General features: G+C 46.7%; 1 protein-coding gene across 4 annotated transcripts in view; it reads left to right on the plus strand.

Moving 5' to 3' along the window:
• The window catches only part of LOC147110757 (kelch-like protein 24), a 56719-nt gene that overhangs the window by 33117 nt on the left and 4381 nt on the right, over window positions 1–19221 (plus strand). For 3 of the 4 annotated variants that reach the window (XM_086001044.1, XM_086001043.1, XM_086001045.1), the window contains exons 5-8: window positions 1617–1745; window positions 10590–10766; window positions 11591–11737; window positions 12811–12976. In XM_086001044.1, coding sequence (XP_085857170.1) covers window positions 1617–1745; window positions 10590–10766; window positions 11591–11737; window positions 12811–12976 — 619 coding nt within the window. Of the gene's footprint in view, window positions 1–1616; window positions 1746–7275; window positions 7373–10589; window positions 10767–11590; window positions 11738–12810; window positions 12977–19221 lie in introns of those variants that run through there. The other variant, XM_086001046.1, reaches the window with a different exon arrangement.

A 19221-nucleotide genomic window follows, 5' to 3' on the forward strand; every position in this document is an offset into this window, starting at 1 on the left:
GCCAGAGGACTGGCAGATAGCTAATGTAATACCTATATTTAAGAAGGGGGGTAGAATATGTCCAGGTAATTATAGACCAATCAACTCAGTGGTAGGAAAAATAATGGAATCCTGACTAAAGGAGAAAATAGAAGAACATCCAGAAACCAAAAATAAAATAATGAATCGTCAACATGGATTTCAAAAGGGAAAGTCTTGCTTGACCAACTTTATTGAATTTTTTGAAGCGTTAACAGAGTAGACATGGTAATGCAGTAGATGTAATTTATCTGGATTTTCAAAAGGCCTTCGATAAGGTACCCCATAATAGACTGATGAACAAGGTCAGAGAATGCGGAGTCAGGGGATAAGTAGCAGAATGGATTGCTAGCTGGCTTCGGGACAGAAAGCAGAGAGTAGGGGTAAAGGGTAGCTATTCATAGCGACAGAAGTTGGGTAGTGGTGTTCCACAAGGATCAGTGCTGGGACCACTGCTGTTCACAATTTACATTAACAATTTAGACTTGGGAATCAAAAACACAATTTCTAAATTTGCAGATGACCCCAAATTTTGGGGGGGGTGGGGGAAGAGATAGTCAATACTGAGAAGGACGGCAACAGGTTACAGGAGGACATTAATAATCTTGCAGAATGGGCATATAATTGGCAAATGAAGTTCATCACAAATAAATGAGAGAGATTACATTTTGGTAGGAAGAATAGGGAGTTCACTTATCACTTGGAGGGTACGAGTCTGGGTGGGGTAGAGGAACAAAGGGATCACTAAAAGTTGCGATGCAGGTTAGCAAGGCCATAAAAAAAGCAAACCAAGCACGAGAGTTTTTATTTCTAGAGGGATAGAATTGAAAAGTAGGGAAGTTATGCTAAACCTGTATCGAACCTTGGTTAGACTACACTTGGATTACTGTGTACAGTTCTGGTCGCCATATTATAAAAAGGATAGAGAGGCACTGGAGAGGGTGCAGATAAGATTTACAAGGATGATACCAGAAATGCGAGGGTATACATATCAGGAAAGGATGAACAGGTTGGGTCTCTTCTCTTGAAAAAAGAAGGCTGAGGGGTGACCTAATAGAGGTCTTTAAAATTATGAAAGGTTTTGATAGAGTGGATAGAGAGAGAATGTTTCCACTTGTGGGGAAGAGCATAACTAGAGGCCATCAATATAAGATAGTCACCAAGAAATCCAACAGGGAATTCAGAAGAAACTTCTTTACCCAAAGAGCGATGAGAATGTGGAACTCGCTACCACAGGGAGTGGTTGAATTGAGTAGTATAGATACATTTAAGGGGAGGCTAGACAAGCATATGAGGGAAAAGGGAACAGAGGGTTATGCTGATAGATTTAGATGAGGAAAGACAGGAGGAGGCTCGAGTGGAGCATTAATGCCAGCATGGACTGGTCGGGCTGAATGGCCTGTTTCTGTGCCGTATATCCTATGTAACACTTTTTTGGGAGCTTGCTGTGTACCTTGTGCTGGGCCTGTATGCTTCTCCAGAGAGGGGTGGCTGGATGACCTTGTCTTTGTGTTGGGCAATTGGACAGTAGGGGTAGATGGATGAGACTGTCTGAAATATTGGGTAATTGAAGAATAACAGTCAATTTCTTTGCATAGGTTCTACCCTTTACTTGGCCGGAGGGGAGTTTCCTGATGGTTCTGCGAGCAAGGAGATGTGGCGCTATGACCCATGTTTTGATGTGTGGCATGAGATGGCACCAATGAATGTGGCACGTTCTGAACTCGGTAATCGCGTTTACCAAAAATCATTCTCCCCCCCCCCCCCCCCGCCTCCCTCCCTCCTTCAGGCACATTGTAGTATGTCTTAAAACTTTAAAAGTTCGCTGGCTCTGCTTCCCTCCCAGAAAACAGTGGTTCCCAGGACTGCTGAATGCTCTGGCTTGTTTCCGTTGGTGGATGTGAGCTGTTGCTGTCCTGATCTGTGTGGCGGGGGAGTGAAGGTGACCTTCTATTGCTCGTGCCTCCTGCAGGACTGACCTGGTTCAACATGGGCGCTCTCCTCCCAAGTGAAAGTCAGAGGTTGGGAAAGATTTTTGACGATTTTTTCTTGAGGCCTACTCCTGTTCCTATGCTGTCTTACCAAGATGTCGGGGTCGGGTGTTTATAACTTTTGACCGTAATGGCAGTAGACAGGACCACTTGCCGCTGGTCAACCCCGAGTGACGGTTAAGTCACCAGCCCACCTCCAGACAGTGCCGATGGCTTTGGCTGGAGGAGGGGAGCGGGGCCCCTCGATGGAGACATGTCATCAAAAGGCGGGTGAGCTAATTGTTGACTGAAACCGCGACCTCTGCAACCTGCAAGTGACAGGGCCCCAGTACAGAACGGGTCAATGAAAGAGCGACTGTGGACTGTCCCAAACACAGCCCCAGGGTTCAGGTCCCTGCGTTGAAGAGGTGAGGAGGACAGTCACTGGGGCTGCGATGATGGTCAACCCGTGATGGCGATGACCACCTACCAGAAACTGTGGTGGAAGCAGAATCCATAATAGCTTTTAAAAGGAAAGTGGATAAATATTTGAATTTTAAAAAGAAACACTAAAAGGTCATAGGAAGCCTGCAGGGGCATGGGACTAACTCTTGGAGCGCTAGCACAGGCCAAGTCAAAGGGTGTGATGGGCACCCTCTGGGGAATGAAGGTAAATTCTCAATCTATACAAAATGGTCTCTGGTGAGCAATCGTTCGCTTGCTGGTGTTTCCCTAGATGGTGGTTTGTATCTTTAGACATGTCTCGGAGCGGTAGAGTAAGTATAAAAGACTCCAAGAGACCAGGTAAGGCCTCAGTCCGGAGCGCGAGAGTCGGCGGGCTTCTCGGAGCAGTGGAGTAAGTACAAAAGGCTCCAAGAGACCAGGTAAGGCCTCAGTCTGGAGCGCGAGAGGCGGTGGAGTAAGTATAAAAGGCTCCAAGAGACCAAGTAAGGCGTACCAATCTCCAATCTTGAAACTCAGAGGGAAGGAGAGAGGTACAAGTGTGACGTCACCAGAAAGTGGGTAAGTGATTGGTTGGTAAGTATTTACTCTCCTTCTTTACAAAACTTAAATTCTGTGGTTTATAGTTTCTAGGGTCTCTGTGGTGTAGCGGGGACTGCTGGCAGGCAAGCACCCTTGAGTATATAATTTAATTGGTATTGATTTGATTTAAATTAATTAAAGGGTAAGTCATGTCAGGACAGCCCAGCCCCGTGTTATGCTCCTCTTGCTCTATGTGGGAATTCAGGGATGCTGCTTGTGTCCCTGACGACCATGTGTGCCAGAAATGTATCCAGCTGCAGCTACTAGTAGACCGCATTGCGGTGCTGGAGCTGCGGATGGGAGTGTTTTGGAGCATTTGCGATGCTGAGGGTCGTGGATAACACGTTTATTGAGTTGGTCACACCGCAGGTAAGGGCTGCACAGGCAGAAGGGAAATGGGTGACCATCAGGCAGAGTAGTAGAGGCAGGCAAGTAGTGCAGGGGACCCCTGTGGCCATCCCCCTCTCAAACCGGTATACCGATTTAGATACTGTTGAGGGGGATGACTCACCAGGGGAAGGCAGCAGCAGCCAACTTCCTGGCACCAGGGGTGCTGCTGCTGCTCAAGAAGGGAGGAAAGAGTGGGAGAGCAATAGTGGTAGGGGATTCTATTGTAAGGGGAACAGAAGTGTTTCTGTGGCCGTAGACGTGACTCCAGGATGGTTTGGTTTGCCTCCCTGGTGCCAGGGTCAAGGATGTCACTGAACGGCTGCAGGGCATTCTGAAGGGGGAGGGTGAACAGTCAGAGGTCGTGGTTCACATTGGGACCAACGACCTGGGTAGGAAGAGGGATGAGGTTCTGCAGCAAGAATTTAGGGAGCTAGGTATCAGATTAAAGAGCAGGACCTCAAAGGTTGTAATCTCTGGATTACTCCCGGTGCCACGTGCTAGTGAGTATAGGAATAGGAGGATAGAGCAGATGAATGCGTGGCTAAAGAGTTGGTGCAGGAGGGAGGGCTTTAATTTCCTGGATCACTGGGTCTGCTTCTGGGGAAGGTGGGACTTGTACAAGTCGGACGGGTTGCACCTGAACCAGAACGGGACAAATAGCCTTGCGGGGAGGTTTGCTAGCACTGTTGGGGGTTTAAACTAACTTGGCAGGAGGATGGGATACAGAGTGGAGCTATAATAGGGGGTGATGTACAGCCAAATATAGAGGAAAAAACAAGTCAGACTGGAAGGCAGAGTAAATATGTAGTGGCACAAGGGAGTAGGGCAAGGCTGAATGGCATTTATTTTAATGCAAGGAGTCTTGCGAATGAGGTGGATGAACTGAAGTTGTTGTTGAACACATGGGAGTAGGATATTGTTGCTATCATGGAGACATGGTTGAGGGAGGGGCAAGACTGGCAGCTCAATATTCCGGGGTATAGAATCTTCAGGCGAGACAGAGGGGGGTAAAAGAGGAGGGGGTGTCGCAGTATTAATTAAGGAGTCAATTACTGCTGTAAGGGGGGGGATGATATATTAACAGGTTCCTCTAATGAGGCCATATGGGTTGAACTTAAAAACAAAAAGGGGGCAAGCACTTTGCTGGGAGTGTACTATAGGCCCCCAAACAGTCAGGGGGAGATAGAGGAACAGATATGTAGGCAAATAATAGGGTAATAATAGTGGGGGATTTCAACTTCCCCAATATTAACTGGGATAGTCAGTGTGAAAGGCTTAGAGGGTGCAGAATTCTTAAAGTGCATCCAGGAGAGCTTTTTGAGCCAGCATGTAGAAAGTCCTACAAGAGAGGGGGCGGTACTGGACCTAATTCTAGGGAATGTGGCCAGGCAAGTGGTAGATGTGTTAGTAGGTGAGCACTTTGGTGACCGTGACCATAATTCAGTGGGATTTAAGGTAGTCATGGAAAAGGACAAGGATGGGCCGGAAATAAAGGTTCTAAATTGGGGGAAGGTCGATTTTAATATGATAAGGCAGGATCTGGCCAATGTGGACTGGGATCAGCTACTTGAAGGAAAATCCACATCGGAGCAATGGGAGTCTTTCAGAAAGGAAATTGAGAGTACAATGGCAACATGTTCCTGTAAAGGTCAAGGGTGGGACCAACAAGCCCAGGGAACCTTGGATGTCAAGGGATATACGAGAATGGATTAGGAAAAAAAGGGGGGCTTTTGGCAGATACTAAAGACCGAGGAAGCCCTAGAGGAGTATAAAAAGTGCAGGGGGATACTTAAAGAAATTAGGAGAGCGAGGAGGGGCCATGAAATAACACTGGCGAGCAATATAAAGGAAAATCCTAAGGTGTTTTATAAGTATATTAAGGGCAAGAGGATAACTAGGGAAAGAGTAGGCCCGTTAGGGACCAAAGTGGCAAGCTGTGTGTAGAGCCAGAAGATGTAGGTGGGGTTTTAAATGAATCTTTTGCATCTGTGTTCACTGTGGAGAAGGACGATGTGGACATAAAAATCGGGCAGGGGGACTGTGATATACTTGAACATATTAGCATCGAGAGGGAGGAGGTACTAGCGGTTTTAGCAGGCTTAAAAGTGGATAAATCCTCAGGCCCGGACGAGATGTATCCCAGGCTACTATGTGAGGCAAAGGAGGAGATTGTAGGGGCTCTGACACAAATTTTCAGAACCTCTCTGGCCACAGGGGATGTGCCAGAGGACTGGAGAACAGCTAACGTAGTACCATTATTCAAGAAGGGTAGTAGGGATAAACCAGGGAATTACAGGCCAGTGAGCTTAACATCAGTGGTAGGGAAATTATTGGAAAAAATCCTGAGGGACAGAATTAGTCTCCACTTGGAGAGGCGAGGATAGTCAGCATGGCTTTGTCAAGGGAAGATCATGTCTGACCAATTTGATTGAATTTTTCGAGGGGGTGACTAGGTGTGTGGATGAGGGTAGTGCAGTGGATGTGGTTTACATGGATTTCAGTAAGGCTTTTGATAAAGTCCTGCATAGGAGACTGGTCAGGAAGGTAAGAGCCCATGGGATCCAGGGTGCCTTGGCACATTGGATCCAAAACTGGCTTAGTGGCAGAGGGTGATGGTGGAAGGTTGTTTTTGTGACTGGAAGCCTGTGTCCAGTGGGGTACCGCAGGGATCGGTGCTGGGTCCCTTGCTGTTTGTGGTCTACATTAATGATTTGGATATGAATGTAAAAGGTATCAGTAAGTTCGCAGATGACACGAAAATTGGTGGGGTGGTAAATAGTGAGGAGGGAAGCCTCGGTCTGCAGGACGATATAGATGGGTTGGTCAGATGGGTGGAACAGTGGCAAATGGAATTTAACCCTGAAAAGTGTGAGGTGATGCATTTTGGACGGACTAACAAGGCGAGGGAATACACAATGAATGGTAAGACCCTAGGAAAGGCAGAGGATCAGAGGGACCTTGGTGTGCATGTAGATAGATCCCTGAAGGCAGCAGAACAGGTGGATAAGGTGGTTAAAAAGGCATATGCGATGCTTGCCTTCATTAGCCGAGGCATAGAATATAAGAGCAGGGAGGTTATGATGGAGCTGTACAAAACGCTGGTAAGGCCACAGCTGGAGTACTGTGTGCAGTTCTGGTCACCACACTATAGGAAGGATGTGATTGCTTTGGAGAGGGTGCAGAGGAGATTTACCAGGATGTTACCTGGGCTGGAGTGCTTCAGCTATGAAGAAAGATTGGACAGGCTGGGGTTGTTTTCCTTGGAGCAGAGAAGGCTGAGGGGGGATCTGATTGAGGTGTACAAAATTATGAGGGGCATAGATAGGGTAGATAGAAAGGAACTTTTCCCCTTAGTAGAGGGGTCAATAACAAGGGGGCATAGATTCAAGGTAAGGGGCAGGAGGTTTAGAGGGGATTTGAGGAAAAACTTTTTCACCCAGAGGGTGGTTGGAAATTGGAACTCACTGCCTGAAAGGGTGGTAGAGGCAGGAACCCTCAACATTCAAGAAGCATTTAGATGAGCACTTGAAACGCCATAGCATACAAGGCTATGGACCAAGTGCTGGAAAATGGGATTAGATTAGACAGGGCTTGATGGCCAGCGCGGACGCGATGGGCCGAAGGGCCTCTTTCTGTGCTGTATGACTCTATGACACAGGGTTTGCCCTGATGGTGTAGGAAGGTAGAGCTCCCTTCATTGGTAGAAAACAGTTACTGCAACAACTGCACAGGTTGTCCCCAAGTTACTCGTCTGTGCGCCACTTAAGAGGCGAGGAAAACTCGCCAGGTTAAATCTGTGTCTTTTGCATACATCTCGAGTTGCTGATACTAACGGTGCTGTGTTCTGATTTAGGATTACCCTCCAGTGAGAACAGCCCTTCCCAAACCTCGCAGCCCACAGACCTCCAATGCTCTCGGATAGTGAAGCTGAACCAGAGGAAATATCGAGGGTAGAGTTGAAGTTTGTAACAAAGCTCAGCCTCTGTCTGTAGTAGAATCGTAGAATTTTGCAGGAAGCCATTCGGCCCATCGTAGAAACATAGAAGATAGGAGCAGGAGTATGCCATTCGGCCCCTCGAGCCTACTCTGCCATTCAATGAGATCATGGCTGATCATCCAAACTCAGTACCTTGTCCCTGCCTTCTCCCCATATCCCTTGATCCCTTTAGCCTCAAGAAATATATCTAACTCCTTCTTGAATATATTTAATGAATTGGCCTCAACTGCCTTCTGTGGTAGAGAATTCCACAAGTTCACCACTCTCTGGGTGAAGAAATTCCTTCTCATCTCTGTCCTAAATGGCTTACTCCTTGGACTGTGACCCCTGGTTCTGGACTCTCCCCGCCATTGGGAACATCCTTCCTGCATCTAGTCTGTCTAGTCCTGTTAGAATTTTATAAGTTTCAATGAGATCCCCTCTCATTCTTCTAAACTCCAGCGAGTATAAGCCCAATCTCTCCTCATACGCCATTCCTGCCATCCCAGGTATCAGTCTGGTGAATCTTCGCTGCACTCCCTCCATCGAGCCAGTTCTCGTTCTCTGGAGCAGCTGTCCAATGAATCCCATTTCCATAATTTTTTTTTCTTAAATATCTAACCCTTTCCCTTTTTAAAAGCCCTTATTTATTCTGCTTCCAGCAAGGTTTCTACCAGGACTTATAATGTGGGAAAATGTGAGGTTATCCACTTTGGAAGGATGAATGAAAAAACAAATTATTATTTAGTGAGACTACAAAATGTTGAGGTACAAAGGGATCTGGGGGTCCTAGTGCATGAAACACAAAAAGTTAGCATGCAGGTACAGCAAGTAATTAGGAAGGCAAATGGAATGTTGGCCTTTATTGCAAGGGGTATGGAGTATAAAAGTAGGGAAGTTTTGATGCAACTTTACAGGGCGCTGGTAAGACTGCACCTGGAGTACTGCGTACAGTTTTGGTCTCCATATTTAAGGAAGGATATACTTGCATTGGAGGCAGTGCAGCGAAGGTTCACTAGGTTGATTCCTGGGATGAAGGGGTTGACGTATGAGGAAAAGTTGAGCAGGCTGGGCCTATACTCATTGGAGTTTAGAATAATGAGCGGTGATCTTATTGAAACATATAAGATTCTGAGGGGGATTGACAGGGTGGATGTTGAGAGGATGTTTCCCCTCGTGGGGGTATCTGGAACTAGGGGGCACAGTTTCAGAATAAGGGGCCGCCCATTTAAGACGGAGATGAGGTGGAATTTCTTCTGAGGGTCGTGAATCTTTGGAATTCTGTAGCCCAGAGAGCTGTGGAGGCGGAGTCATTGAATATATTCAAGGCGGAGATTGACAGAGATTTGAACTACAGGGGAGTCGAGGGGTATGGGGAGAGAGCGGGAAAGTGGTGCTGAGGCCAAGATTGGATCAGCCATGGTCTTATTGAATGGCGGAGCAGGCTCGAGGGGCCGATTGGCCGACTCCTGCTCCTGTTTCTTATGTTCTTTCCACAACAACTTCATATGTGAAAACAAAAGTGTGTCTTGATCAGTTTCTCTGGATTTTGTGTAACTTAAAGAGTCACTTTGTTGGAATGTGGCTTGGAATGTCTTGTGCTGGGATATTCTTGGAGTCTAGGAACAGGGGTCCTGCTGGGTTGGTAAAGTCAGTATTAATCCTGTTACGTCCGTGTATAATAAGAAACGGACTGCAGAGAACGGTACAATAGGTGTTTACTCAACGTGGCTCAAATTGCAACTGAAACACATTACTACTCAGCGTTATATACAGGTGTGGTCACTGCCGGTACTACAGTATACATGAGCTGTAGAAAGTAGTTCCCCCTTAAAGGTACATACATTACAAATCCCATTATCCTGATCATTTTTTAACTGCTTTAGAATGCTGACTCTACAAAGCAGACTTTGGTCTGACACACTGGGTTTATTTTCACTGTTTTCATTATGCTTGCATGAACTTTGGGGTCGAGGTGAGGTTATGTCCGGGCCAGGGAACAGAAAATTCTGGAAATACTCAGCAGGTCAGGCAGCATCTGTGGAGTGAGAAAGAGTTAATGTTTCAGGTCAATGTAACAGATTTTAAGCAAGGGCAGGGAAAGGGGAGGAGGGGAGGAAAGAACAAAATGGAAGGTCTGTGATTGAGTGGAAAGATTAAATGATAAAAGGTATGATAGTGCAAAGCACAAAGAGACCTGAAACGTTATCTCTGTTTCTCCCTCCACAGATGCTGCCTGACCTGCATCAGATTTCCAGCGTCTGCAGTATTTTGCTTTTATACCAGGGAACAGTGTGCTTTGTATTTTAGTCATGCATTGAGCTTTCATATTTCAGGTGTGGTGAGCTGAATGGAGTAAAGCTTCCTGTAATGTGCCTCCCAAACACCCCTGACTGCAACACTCCCACGTCCATTTGCACACCTGCAATGCTGTGGCCTCTCTGGCTGCCCAACTCATTCCAAGCTGGTGCTTTGGGCCACTGGGCTGTGACGACACAAACTCATCTTCATGTTGGATTTCCCATAGCCACCAACCCACAGGACACTTCCATTCTATTGGGCTTTTCAATAATTCATTCTCGGTGTCGCTGGCAAGGCCGGCATTTATTGCCCATCCCTAGTTGCCCTGAGAAAATGGTGGTAAGCCGCCTTGACTCACTGCCTGTTGCGGTTTGATACGACTGAGTGACTTGCTCGGCCACTTCAGAGGGCATTTAAGAGTCAACCATGTTGGTGTGGGGCTGGAGTCACGTATAGGCCCAGACTGGGTAAGGACGGCAGGTTTTCTTCCCTAAAGGACATTAATGAATCAGTTGGGTTTTTAATGACAAACCAACAGCTTCATGGTCACTTTTACTGATCCCAGCTTTTTATTTCCAAATTATTTTAAAACCAAATTCAAATTCAAATTCTCAAAAGTGCAATGGTGGGATTTGAACTTGTTTTTTGGATTACTAGTTCAATAATGCTAGTATACCCAGCTCGGCTGGTTTTGAACCCAAGTACTGGAGGTGAAAGGATGGTGTATAACCCACTGTACCAGTCAGTTCCCCTGCCCCCCCCCCAACACCCAACCCCCAATCTGCTTTCTTGTTGTATAAGCACTTCTGTTGGTAATAAAGCCTGTGCCGTTTGTACAGTGTGCCGTTTGATACGAGGAGTTGTATTGATGATTTTTTTCCCCCCCTCAGGGCTTGCCATGTTAGATGGCTTTGTTTTTGCTGTGGGAGGATGGGAAGGGTCGTCGAGGCTGGATTCCGTGGAGTGTTACAATCCACACACAAACGCCTGGCACTTCTTGGAATCCATGAAAATGGCGGTGACGAGTCCGGCTGTGGTGGCTCTTCATGGACTCTTGTATGTAGCAGGTAAAGATAAAGCGAGTGGTACAGGCCCGCTGACCTGTTCGACTTGGCAGTGATTAATATAATTGCCTTGTGAGGTACAGTTAAAAGAAAGGTCTTGCATTTCTACAGCACCTTTTACGACCTCTGAGTCCCAAAGCACTTCACAGCCAACTAAATACTTTTGAAGTGGAGTCACTGTTGTAATGTAAGAAATGCGGCAACCAATTTGCGCACAGCAAGCTCCCACAATCGTGCTCTACTGTTTCCCTCATCTGTTTGGGGAGCTCATCCCCCCCCCCCCCCCCCCCACCCTGCAGAAAAGACCAATTTCCTGGCTTGTCCTTTTTGTGGTTGGTTAGTGTTGGTCGTTGTCGACCAAGTTTTGCCCCTTCTGGACAGAGTGGAGGTAGATTGCAGAGAGTTGAATGCAAAGGGACAACACTGGAATTTGGATAACCCGCACCTCAATGTTTGAGGTTTACATCTGTCTTTGACTCCCTGTTGTATTCAAGCCCTTTGGGCAACAGACAAGGACACATTTGAACTCTAGCTCTCCTGTGAAATTGAGTTGCTGATTTTGGCCAAGTTGTTGAGTTTAGCATTGAGCATTGGAGGCTGAGGCTTGTGGAGTGAGGGAAAGCTCTAGAGCACTACTAGTGGCTGAAACAGGAATAGCATCAATGACCACAGTGGTGATTTGGACCATTTGGAGGGGGTGTTGGGGGCAGATGAGGAGGGAAGGAGAGGTGATGAGAAAAATGGCAAAAATTACTCAAATTTGTAGTACTGAAGATTTGTAGAAGTTGGTGAACTGTAACGCTGATTTTTAAGGTTTGATTTTGCAGGGGGAGCTGTTCTGGAGGATGGTGACGGAATGGACTTGGTGCAGGTGTACAACCCTAAAGTCAACGCCTGGTCTGAGGTGGCTCCAATGCAGATTCCACGCTCTGGTTCGGCAGCCTGTGTCCTCCAAGGAAAGATTTACATCATTGGTAAGAAGGGAGAAGGAAATACTTGGATTCTGTAGCTCCTTTCATGACCTCCGGATCTCCCAAAGTGCTTTACGGCCAATGAAGTACTTTTGAACTCTCACCAAGTCCCGTTCACCATCATCTTTCTCCCCCCACCCCCCCCCCCCCTCCCGCCAGCCATGCTCACTGACCTTCATTAGCTTCTGGTCCGGCAACGCTTCAATTTTAAAATTCTCATTCTTGTTTTCAAATCCCTCCATGGCCTCGCCCCTCCCTATCTCTCTAATCTCCTCCAACCCGACAACTATCAGATCTCTGCGCTCCTCCAATTCTGGCCTCTTGCGCATCTCTGATTTTCATCGTTCAACCATTGGCGGCCGTGCCTTCAGCTGCTTGGGCCCTAAGCTCTGGAATTCCCTCCCTAAACCCCCACACCTCTCTCGCCCCCCCCCCCCCCCCTTCCTTTTAAGATGTTCCTTAAAACCGACCTCTTTAACCAAACTTTTGGTCACCTGTCCTAATATCTCCTTGTGTGGCTTGATAATGCTGAAGGTTTGGGAGGGAGAATCTGGTAATGATCGTGTAGTGCATTTTGTAAGCGGAATTGGTGGACTGCCGCCTGCGGGAGGTGTATCTGGTTTTAATTCATTCTTGGGATGTGGCTGTCACTAGTGAGGCCTGCATTTATGACCCATCCCTAGTTGCCATTGAGGTGGTGGTGGGCCTTCTCCTTGAACCGCTGCAGTCCGTGTGGCGATGGCATTGGGTCATTCACCTGCACTGTAGTATAAATGCCCTTATTGGAGAAGCAATGTACAGGAACGGAACTGTAGGTTCCAAGAGCTGGGTTAAAGGAGCTGTGTCCAGTAAACGCAGGTTTGCTGCTCCCCGCCATTGCGCTCTTCCGCGCAATTGTTATACAGCGGAATCTGGCACAAGCCGTTCTCCATTAGTTTTCGACCGGGCACTGCAAGTGTGGGGGGGGGGCGGCGGTGCGTCCTCCCTTGGATGGGAACAGTGGGAAGTGGGGTACGTGTGTTTGGAAATGACAGTGAACCTGATGAGTGTGTAAATTGGTGGATCTCCTTCCCCAGGTGGCTGGCACGCCTCGACTGAGAACACGGACAAGGTGGAGCAGTACGACCCCAAGACCAACACGTGGAGGATGTGCGCCCCCATGAATGAGAGACGCTACCGGCCGGGGGTGGCTGTGATCGACGGCAAGATATATGTGCTGGGAGGAGAAGAAGGGTGGGATCGGTAGGTGTTAGCAGTTAGCAGTGGTAAAGTGCTTTTGAAATAAAATGTCCAAAATTTAAACTGGGGTGGATTGAGATAAACCTGCTGAACACAAGGACGGGAGGAGGCCGTTCGGCGGCGGACCTGGTTGGAGCGGCGGTGATATAAAAACGGCGGCAGCAGCAGGTAGGCGCCACAGCGGTGGCGGACCTGGTTGGAGCGGCGGTGTTATAAAGGCGGCGGCAGCAGTAGGTAGGCTTGCCAATCTCCGAGCAGGAGAGAGAAAAGTAAAAAGTAATCGAAGTGTGACGTCACCAGAAAGCAGGTAAGTGATTGGTTGGTGAGTATTGCTCCCTTTTTTCCAAACTTAAACTCTGTGATTTATAGTTTCTAAGCTCTGTGGTGTAGAGGGGACTGTTGTTAAACAAGGGCCCTTATCATTTAACTGTAGTGTAATTGGTATTGATTTGATTTAATTTGAATTAATTAAAGGGCAAGTCATGGCAGGAGAGCCCGGCCCCGTAGCGTGCTCCTCCTGCGCTATGTGGGAAATCAGGGACACTTCCTGTGTCCCTGACGACCGTGTGCAGGAAGTGTATCCAGCTGCAGCTACTGGCAGACCGCATTGTGGCGCTGGAGCTGCGATTGGATACATACTGGAGCATTCGCGATGCTGAGGACGTCGTGGAAAGCACGTTTAGGGAGTTGGTCACGCCACAGGTAAAGGTTGCACAGGCAGAAAGGGAATGGGTGACCACCAGGCAGAGTAGTAGGCACAGGCAGGTAGTGCAGGACTCCGCTGTGGTCATCCCCCTCTCAAACAGATATACCATTTTGGATACTGTTGAGGGGGATGGCTTATCAGGGGAAAGCAGCAGCAGCCAACTTCCTGGCACCAGGGGTGGTTCTGCTGCACAGGACGGGAGGAAAAAGAGGGGTAGAGCTATAGTAATAGGGGATTCTATTATAAGGGGAATAGATAGGCGTTTCTGCGGCTGCAAACGAGACTCCAGGATGGTGTTGCCTCCCTGGTGCAAGGGTCAAGGATGTCTGAGTGGCTGCAGAACATTTTGGAAGGGGAGGGTGAACAGCCAGTTGTCGTGGTGCATATAGGTACCAACGATATAGGTAAAAAACGGGATGAGGTCCTAAAAGCTGAATATAGGGAGTTAGGAGGTAAATTTAAAAAATAGGACCTCAAAGGTAGTAATCTCAGGATTGCTACCAGTGCCACGCGCTAGTCAGTAGAAATAGAAGGATATTTCAGATGAATACGTGGCTAGAGGAATGGTGCAAGGGGGAGGGATTCAAATTCCTGGGACATTGGAACCAGTTCTGGGGGAGGTGGGACCAGTACAAACCAGACGTTTACACCTGGGCAGGGCTGGGACTGATGTCCTAGGGGGAGTGTTTGCTAGTGCTCTGGGGGAGGGTTTAAACTAAAATGGCAGGGGGTTGGGAACCTGAGCAGGGAGACAGAGGAAAGGGAAACCAGGATAAAAGTAAAAGACAGGAAGGAGAAAAACAAAAGTGGCAGTCAGAGAAATCAAGGGTTTAAATCAAACATGGCCACAGTAAATAATAATTCTAAAAGGTCTAAGAGCGTTAAAAAAAACAAGCCTGAAGGCTTTGTGTCTTAATGCGAGGAGCATTCGTAATAAGGTGGATGAATTAGCTGCGCAAATATAAAAACTGACTAAAAGCTTTTATAGATATGTGAAGAGAAAAAGATTGGTGAAGTCAAACGTAGGTCCCTTGCAGTCAGAATCAGGGGAATTTATAATGGGGAACAAAGAAATGGCAGACCAATTAAATACATATTTTGGTTCTGTCTTCACAAAGGAGGACACAAATAACCTCCCAGAGATGTCGGGTACATAGGGTCTGATGAAAGGGAGGAACTGAAAGAAATCAGTATTTGTAGGGAAATGGTGTTGGGGAAATTGATGGGATTGAAGGCCGATAAATCCCCAGGGCCTGATAATCTACATCCTAGGGTAATTAAGGAAGTGGCCCTAGAAATAGTAGATGCATTGCTGATCATCTTCCAACATTTGATGGAATCTGGAACAGTACCCATGGATTGGAGGGTAGCTAATGTTACCCCACTATTCAAAAAAGGTGGTAGAGAGAAAATGGGGAATTACAGACCAGTAAGCCTGACATCGGTAGTGGGGAAAATGCTAGAGTCCATTATAAAAGATGTAATAGCAGAGCACTTGGAAAACAGTGACAGGATCGGACAAAGTCAACATGGATTTACAAAAGGTAAATCGTGCTTGACTAATCTACTGGAATTTTTTGAGGATGTAACTGGTAAAATAGATAAGGGAGAACCAGTGGATGTGGTGTATTTGGACTTTCAGAAGGCTTTCGATAAGGCCCCGCATAAGAGATTAGTGTGTAAAGTTAAGGCACATGGGATTGGGGGCAAGGTATTGACTTGGATAGAGAACTGGTTGGCAGACCGGAAGCAAAGAGTTGGAATAAACTGGTCTTTTTCCGAGTGGCAGGCAGTGACTAGTGGGCTACCGCAGGGATCGGTCCTTGGACCCCAGCTATTCACAATATATATTAATGATCTAGACAAGGGAACTAGATGTAATATCTCCAAGTTTGCAGACGACACAAAGCTGGGTGGGCGTGTGTGCTGTCAGGAGGATGCTGAGAAACTCCAGTATGATTTGGACAGGTTGGGTGATTGGGCAGAAGCATGGCAGATGCAATATAACGTGGATAAATGCGAGGTTATCCACTTTGGTGGCAAAAACAGGAAGGCAGATTATTTTCTGAGTGGCAATAGATTGGGAGAAGAGGAAGTGCAATGAGACCTGGGTGTCCTTGTGCACCAGTCGCTGAAGGTAAGAATGCAGGTGCAGCAGGCGGTTAAGAAGGCAAATGGTATGTTGGCCTTTGTAGCGAGAGGGTTCGGCTACAGGAACAAGGATGTCTTGCTGCAATTGTACAGGGCCTTGGTGAGACCACACCTTGAGTATTGTGTGCAGTTTTGGTCGCCTTATGAGGAAGGATGTTCTTGCCATGGAGGGAGTGCAGTGAAGATTCACCAGGCTGATACCTGGGATGGCAGGAATGACGTATGAGGAGAGATTGGGTCGATTGGGCTTATACTCGCTGGAGTTTAGAAGAATGAGAGGGGATCTCATTGAAACTTATAAAATTCTAAAAGGACTAGATGCGGGAAGGATGTTCCCAATGGTCGGGGAGTCCAGAACCAGGGGTCACAGTCTAAGGATAAGGGGTAAGCCATTTAGGACAGCGATGAGGAATTTCTTCACCGAGAGTGGTGAACCTGTGGAATTCTCTACTACAGAAGGCTGTAGAGGCTAATTCATTAAATATATTCAAGAAGGAGTTAGATATATTTCTTAAGGCTAAAGGGATATGGGGAGAAGGCAGGAACAGGGTACTGAATTTGGATGATCAGCCATGATCTCATTGAATGGCAGAGCAGGCTCGAGGGGCCGAATGGCCTACTCCTGCTCCTATCTTCTATGTTTTGAGCCTGTTACTCAGGAACAGGAGGAGGCCATTCAGCACCTCGAGCCTGTTCCACCATTGAATTCGATCATGGATGATCTGTATCTTAACCCTATCTACCCGCCTTGGTTCCGTAACCTTTAATGGCCTTACCCAACAAAATATCAATCCTGACACTTACATTTTCAAATTTACACCAGCTTCAACAGCTTAATGGGGGAGAGATTTCCACTGCCCTTTGTAAAGTCGGAAAACTTGCTCAGTTTGTGTCTGGCAGTACTGAAATGGAATCATTCCAAGGTGCTGCTACAGGATGATGAAATACCTCAAAGAAATAGTTCTTGTGTTTGAGAATAGTTTTTCTTGTACGACTGCATTTCACTGCTTCTGTGTAGACTGGTCAGAGAGTTTACGTGGGTTATGAGTATTTGAAGTCTCCGTGTCACGTGTCAGATTGTCACTTCTGTCTAAGTAGCACTTGGTGATGGCAAGAGGTTCATGAAGCTGATTGTCTTTATCCCCAAGTGCTGTACACCAATTCACATACAGAAATATTCCTGATCAATTCAGATTACAATTTCAGAAACCGAAATTTCAGACAGCAATTTCCTTTCCACTTGCCTTGTGCTACTGGGCTTATGTCTGGCTGTAGCACTTAAAAATTCTCTTTTTATTGATGTCTAATGTCACGATAAGGCCCCAGGGATTCTGCAACATAGGAACAGGAGGAGGCCATTCAATGAGATCATGGCTGCAACCTAACTCCATGTTTCTGCCTTTGGCCCATATCCCTTAATACCTTTTGGTTAACAGAAAGCTATCAATCTCTGATTTTTAAATCGAACAATTGATCTAGCAGCAATTGCTGTTTGTGGAAGAGAGTTCCAAACTTCTACCACCCTTTGTGTGTAGAAGTGTTTCCTAATTTCACTCCTGAAAGGTCTGGCTCTAATTTTGAGACTGCTCCCCCGAGTCCTCGACTCCTGTGGTGAGAATTGCTGTGGAGCATTTCCTACTGCTCTTCTAGACCGAGGAGAAGTTCTTGCAGCACAGAAGGAGGCCGTTCGGCCCATTGTGTCTGTGCCGGCTCTTTTGAAAGAGCTATCCAATTAGTCCCACTCCCCCCTGCTCTTTTCCCAGAGCTCTGCAAATTTTTTCTTTTTGGTTTAAAACCATTTATTTTCTGTAGCTTCCTAACATGAGCCATGTCTCAGCCCATTGAGTCTTGACAGCCAATCAGTGATGGGAAAGTGAAGAGAGATGGGCTGATGCTGCGGTGAGTTATCCGGCTCCCAGACACTGCTCCAGCATTCTGAAGGGCTCCAGTGGGAGCTCAGGGACTTGCTGCCTTAAATTTCATGCTTTCATATGTAACTTTCACTTTTTTTTGTCTAACCAACGCTTTAAGGGAATTTGTTCTTTTTAAATAGACTCTTGCAGTATAACAATTTGTTTTGCAATTTGCAGGTTTGTTTATATTGGCATGGTTCTGTGTAATAAGAGGAATACATTTTGAAAGTGCCACTTGACTTTTTGCTTGAAGTTTGTGCTTGCTAATTAAATCAGTTCCCAGTCGGCGAGAATTCTGAGCTTTGTTTCCCCCAATAGCTTTTATATGTAAAAAAAGTTTTTAAATTGTAATTGTTTTCAAAACTTAATGGATAGATCTGATGTGAAGTCCGCATCATCTGACCCGACCCAACCAATCAATATATTGTTGCTTCTGTATCTTGAGTTACATGAGAATGAAGGTGCAAAGTGGCGGTGGGTCATGTTTGGCAATCCAGTCCAACTAAACGTCTAGGAGGAGAGGGGGCTGTGGTGGAAGGGGTGGACAGTTTTAAGTTCCTCGGAGTCCACATCACGGAAGACCTCTCCTGGTCCCTCAACAACACCTCTCTGGTGAAGAAGGCCCAGCAGCGCCTATATTTTCTAAGGAGGCTGAAGGGATGTAACCTGTCACCCCTGATCCTCTCTAACTTTTACCGCTGCACTATAGAGAGCATCCTGACAAACTGTATCACAGTATGGTATGGCAGCTGTAGCTACTATGACCGGAAAGTCCTGCAACGGGTAGTCAAAACTGCCCAATGCATTACCGGCACCTAGCTACCGACCATAGAGCACATATACCAGAAACGCTGTCTACGGAGGTCACGGTCCATCATCAAAGACCCTACCCACCCCAACCACAGTCTGTTCGCCCTCCTGCCATCTGGGAGACGCTACAGATGCATTCGCACCCGTACGACCAGATTTAGGAACAGCTTCTTTCCCAGGGCTGTCATCCTACTGAACTCTACAAATAAACTCTAAAGCCTGCACATCTGCCAATGCACTTTATTATGGTTATATTTATGTTAATATACTACAAGCCAAATGTATGTTGAATGTTTAAATGTCTTAATCCAAATGTACACTCTCGGGAGCCGCAAGCCTACATTTCGTTGTACTGCACTTGTGCACTAACAATGACAATAAAAGTTGATTTGATTTTTGATTTGATTTGAGAGGCTGTGTCATAATAACTCCTCCTTTGGCTCCGTGTCCATGATTCTCTGATTATGCTCCTGTGAAGAGTCTTGGGACGTTTTACTATGTTAAAGGCGTGAAATAAATTCAAGTTGTTGTTGCAACAGAAGCTCTTGGAGAAACTATTGCAGCAGCTAGCCTTGACCTACACAGAGATGTTCAAGAAATGGGGGACAGCTGCAGCATTCAAGATGGGTGCCAGCAAGCCAGTTCCAAAGCTGCCAGACCCTGTGCCA

Source organism: Somniosus microcephalus, chromosome 11 (genome assembly GCF_052327205.1).
Source record: "Somniosus microcephalus isolate GS21.2 chromosome 11, FLI_Smic_1.0, whole genome shotgun sequence".
Lineage (NCBI taxonomy): Eukaryota > Metazoa > Chordata > Chondrichthyes > Squaliformes > Somniosidae > Somniosus > Somniosus microcephalus.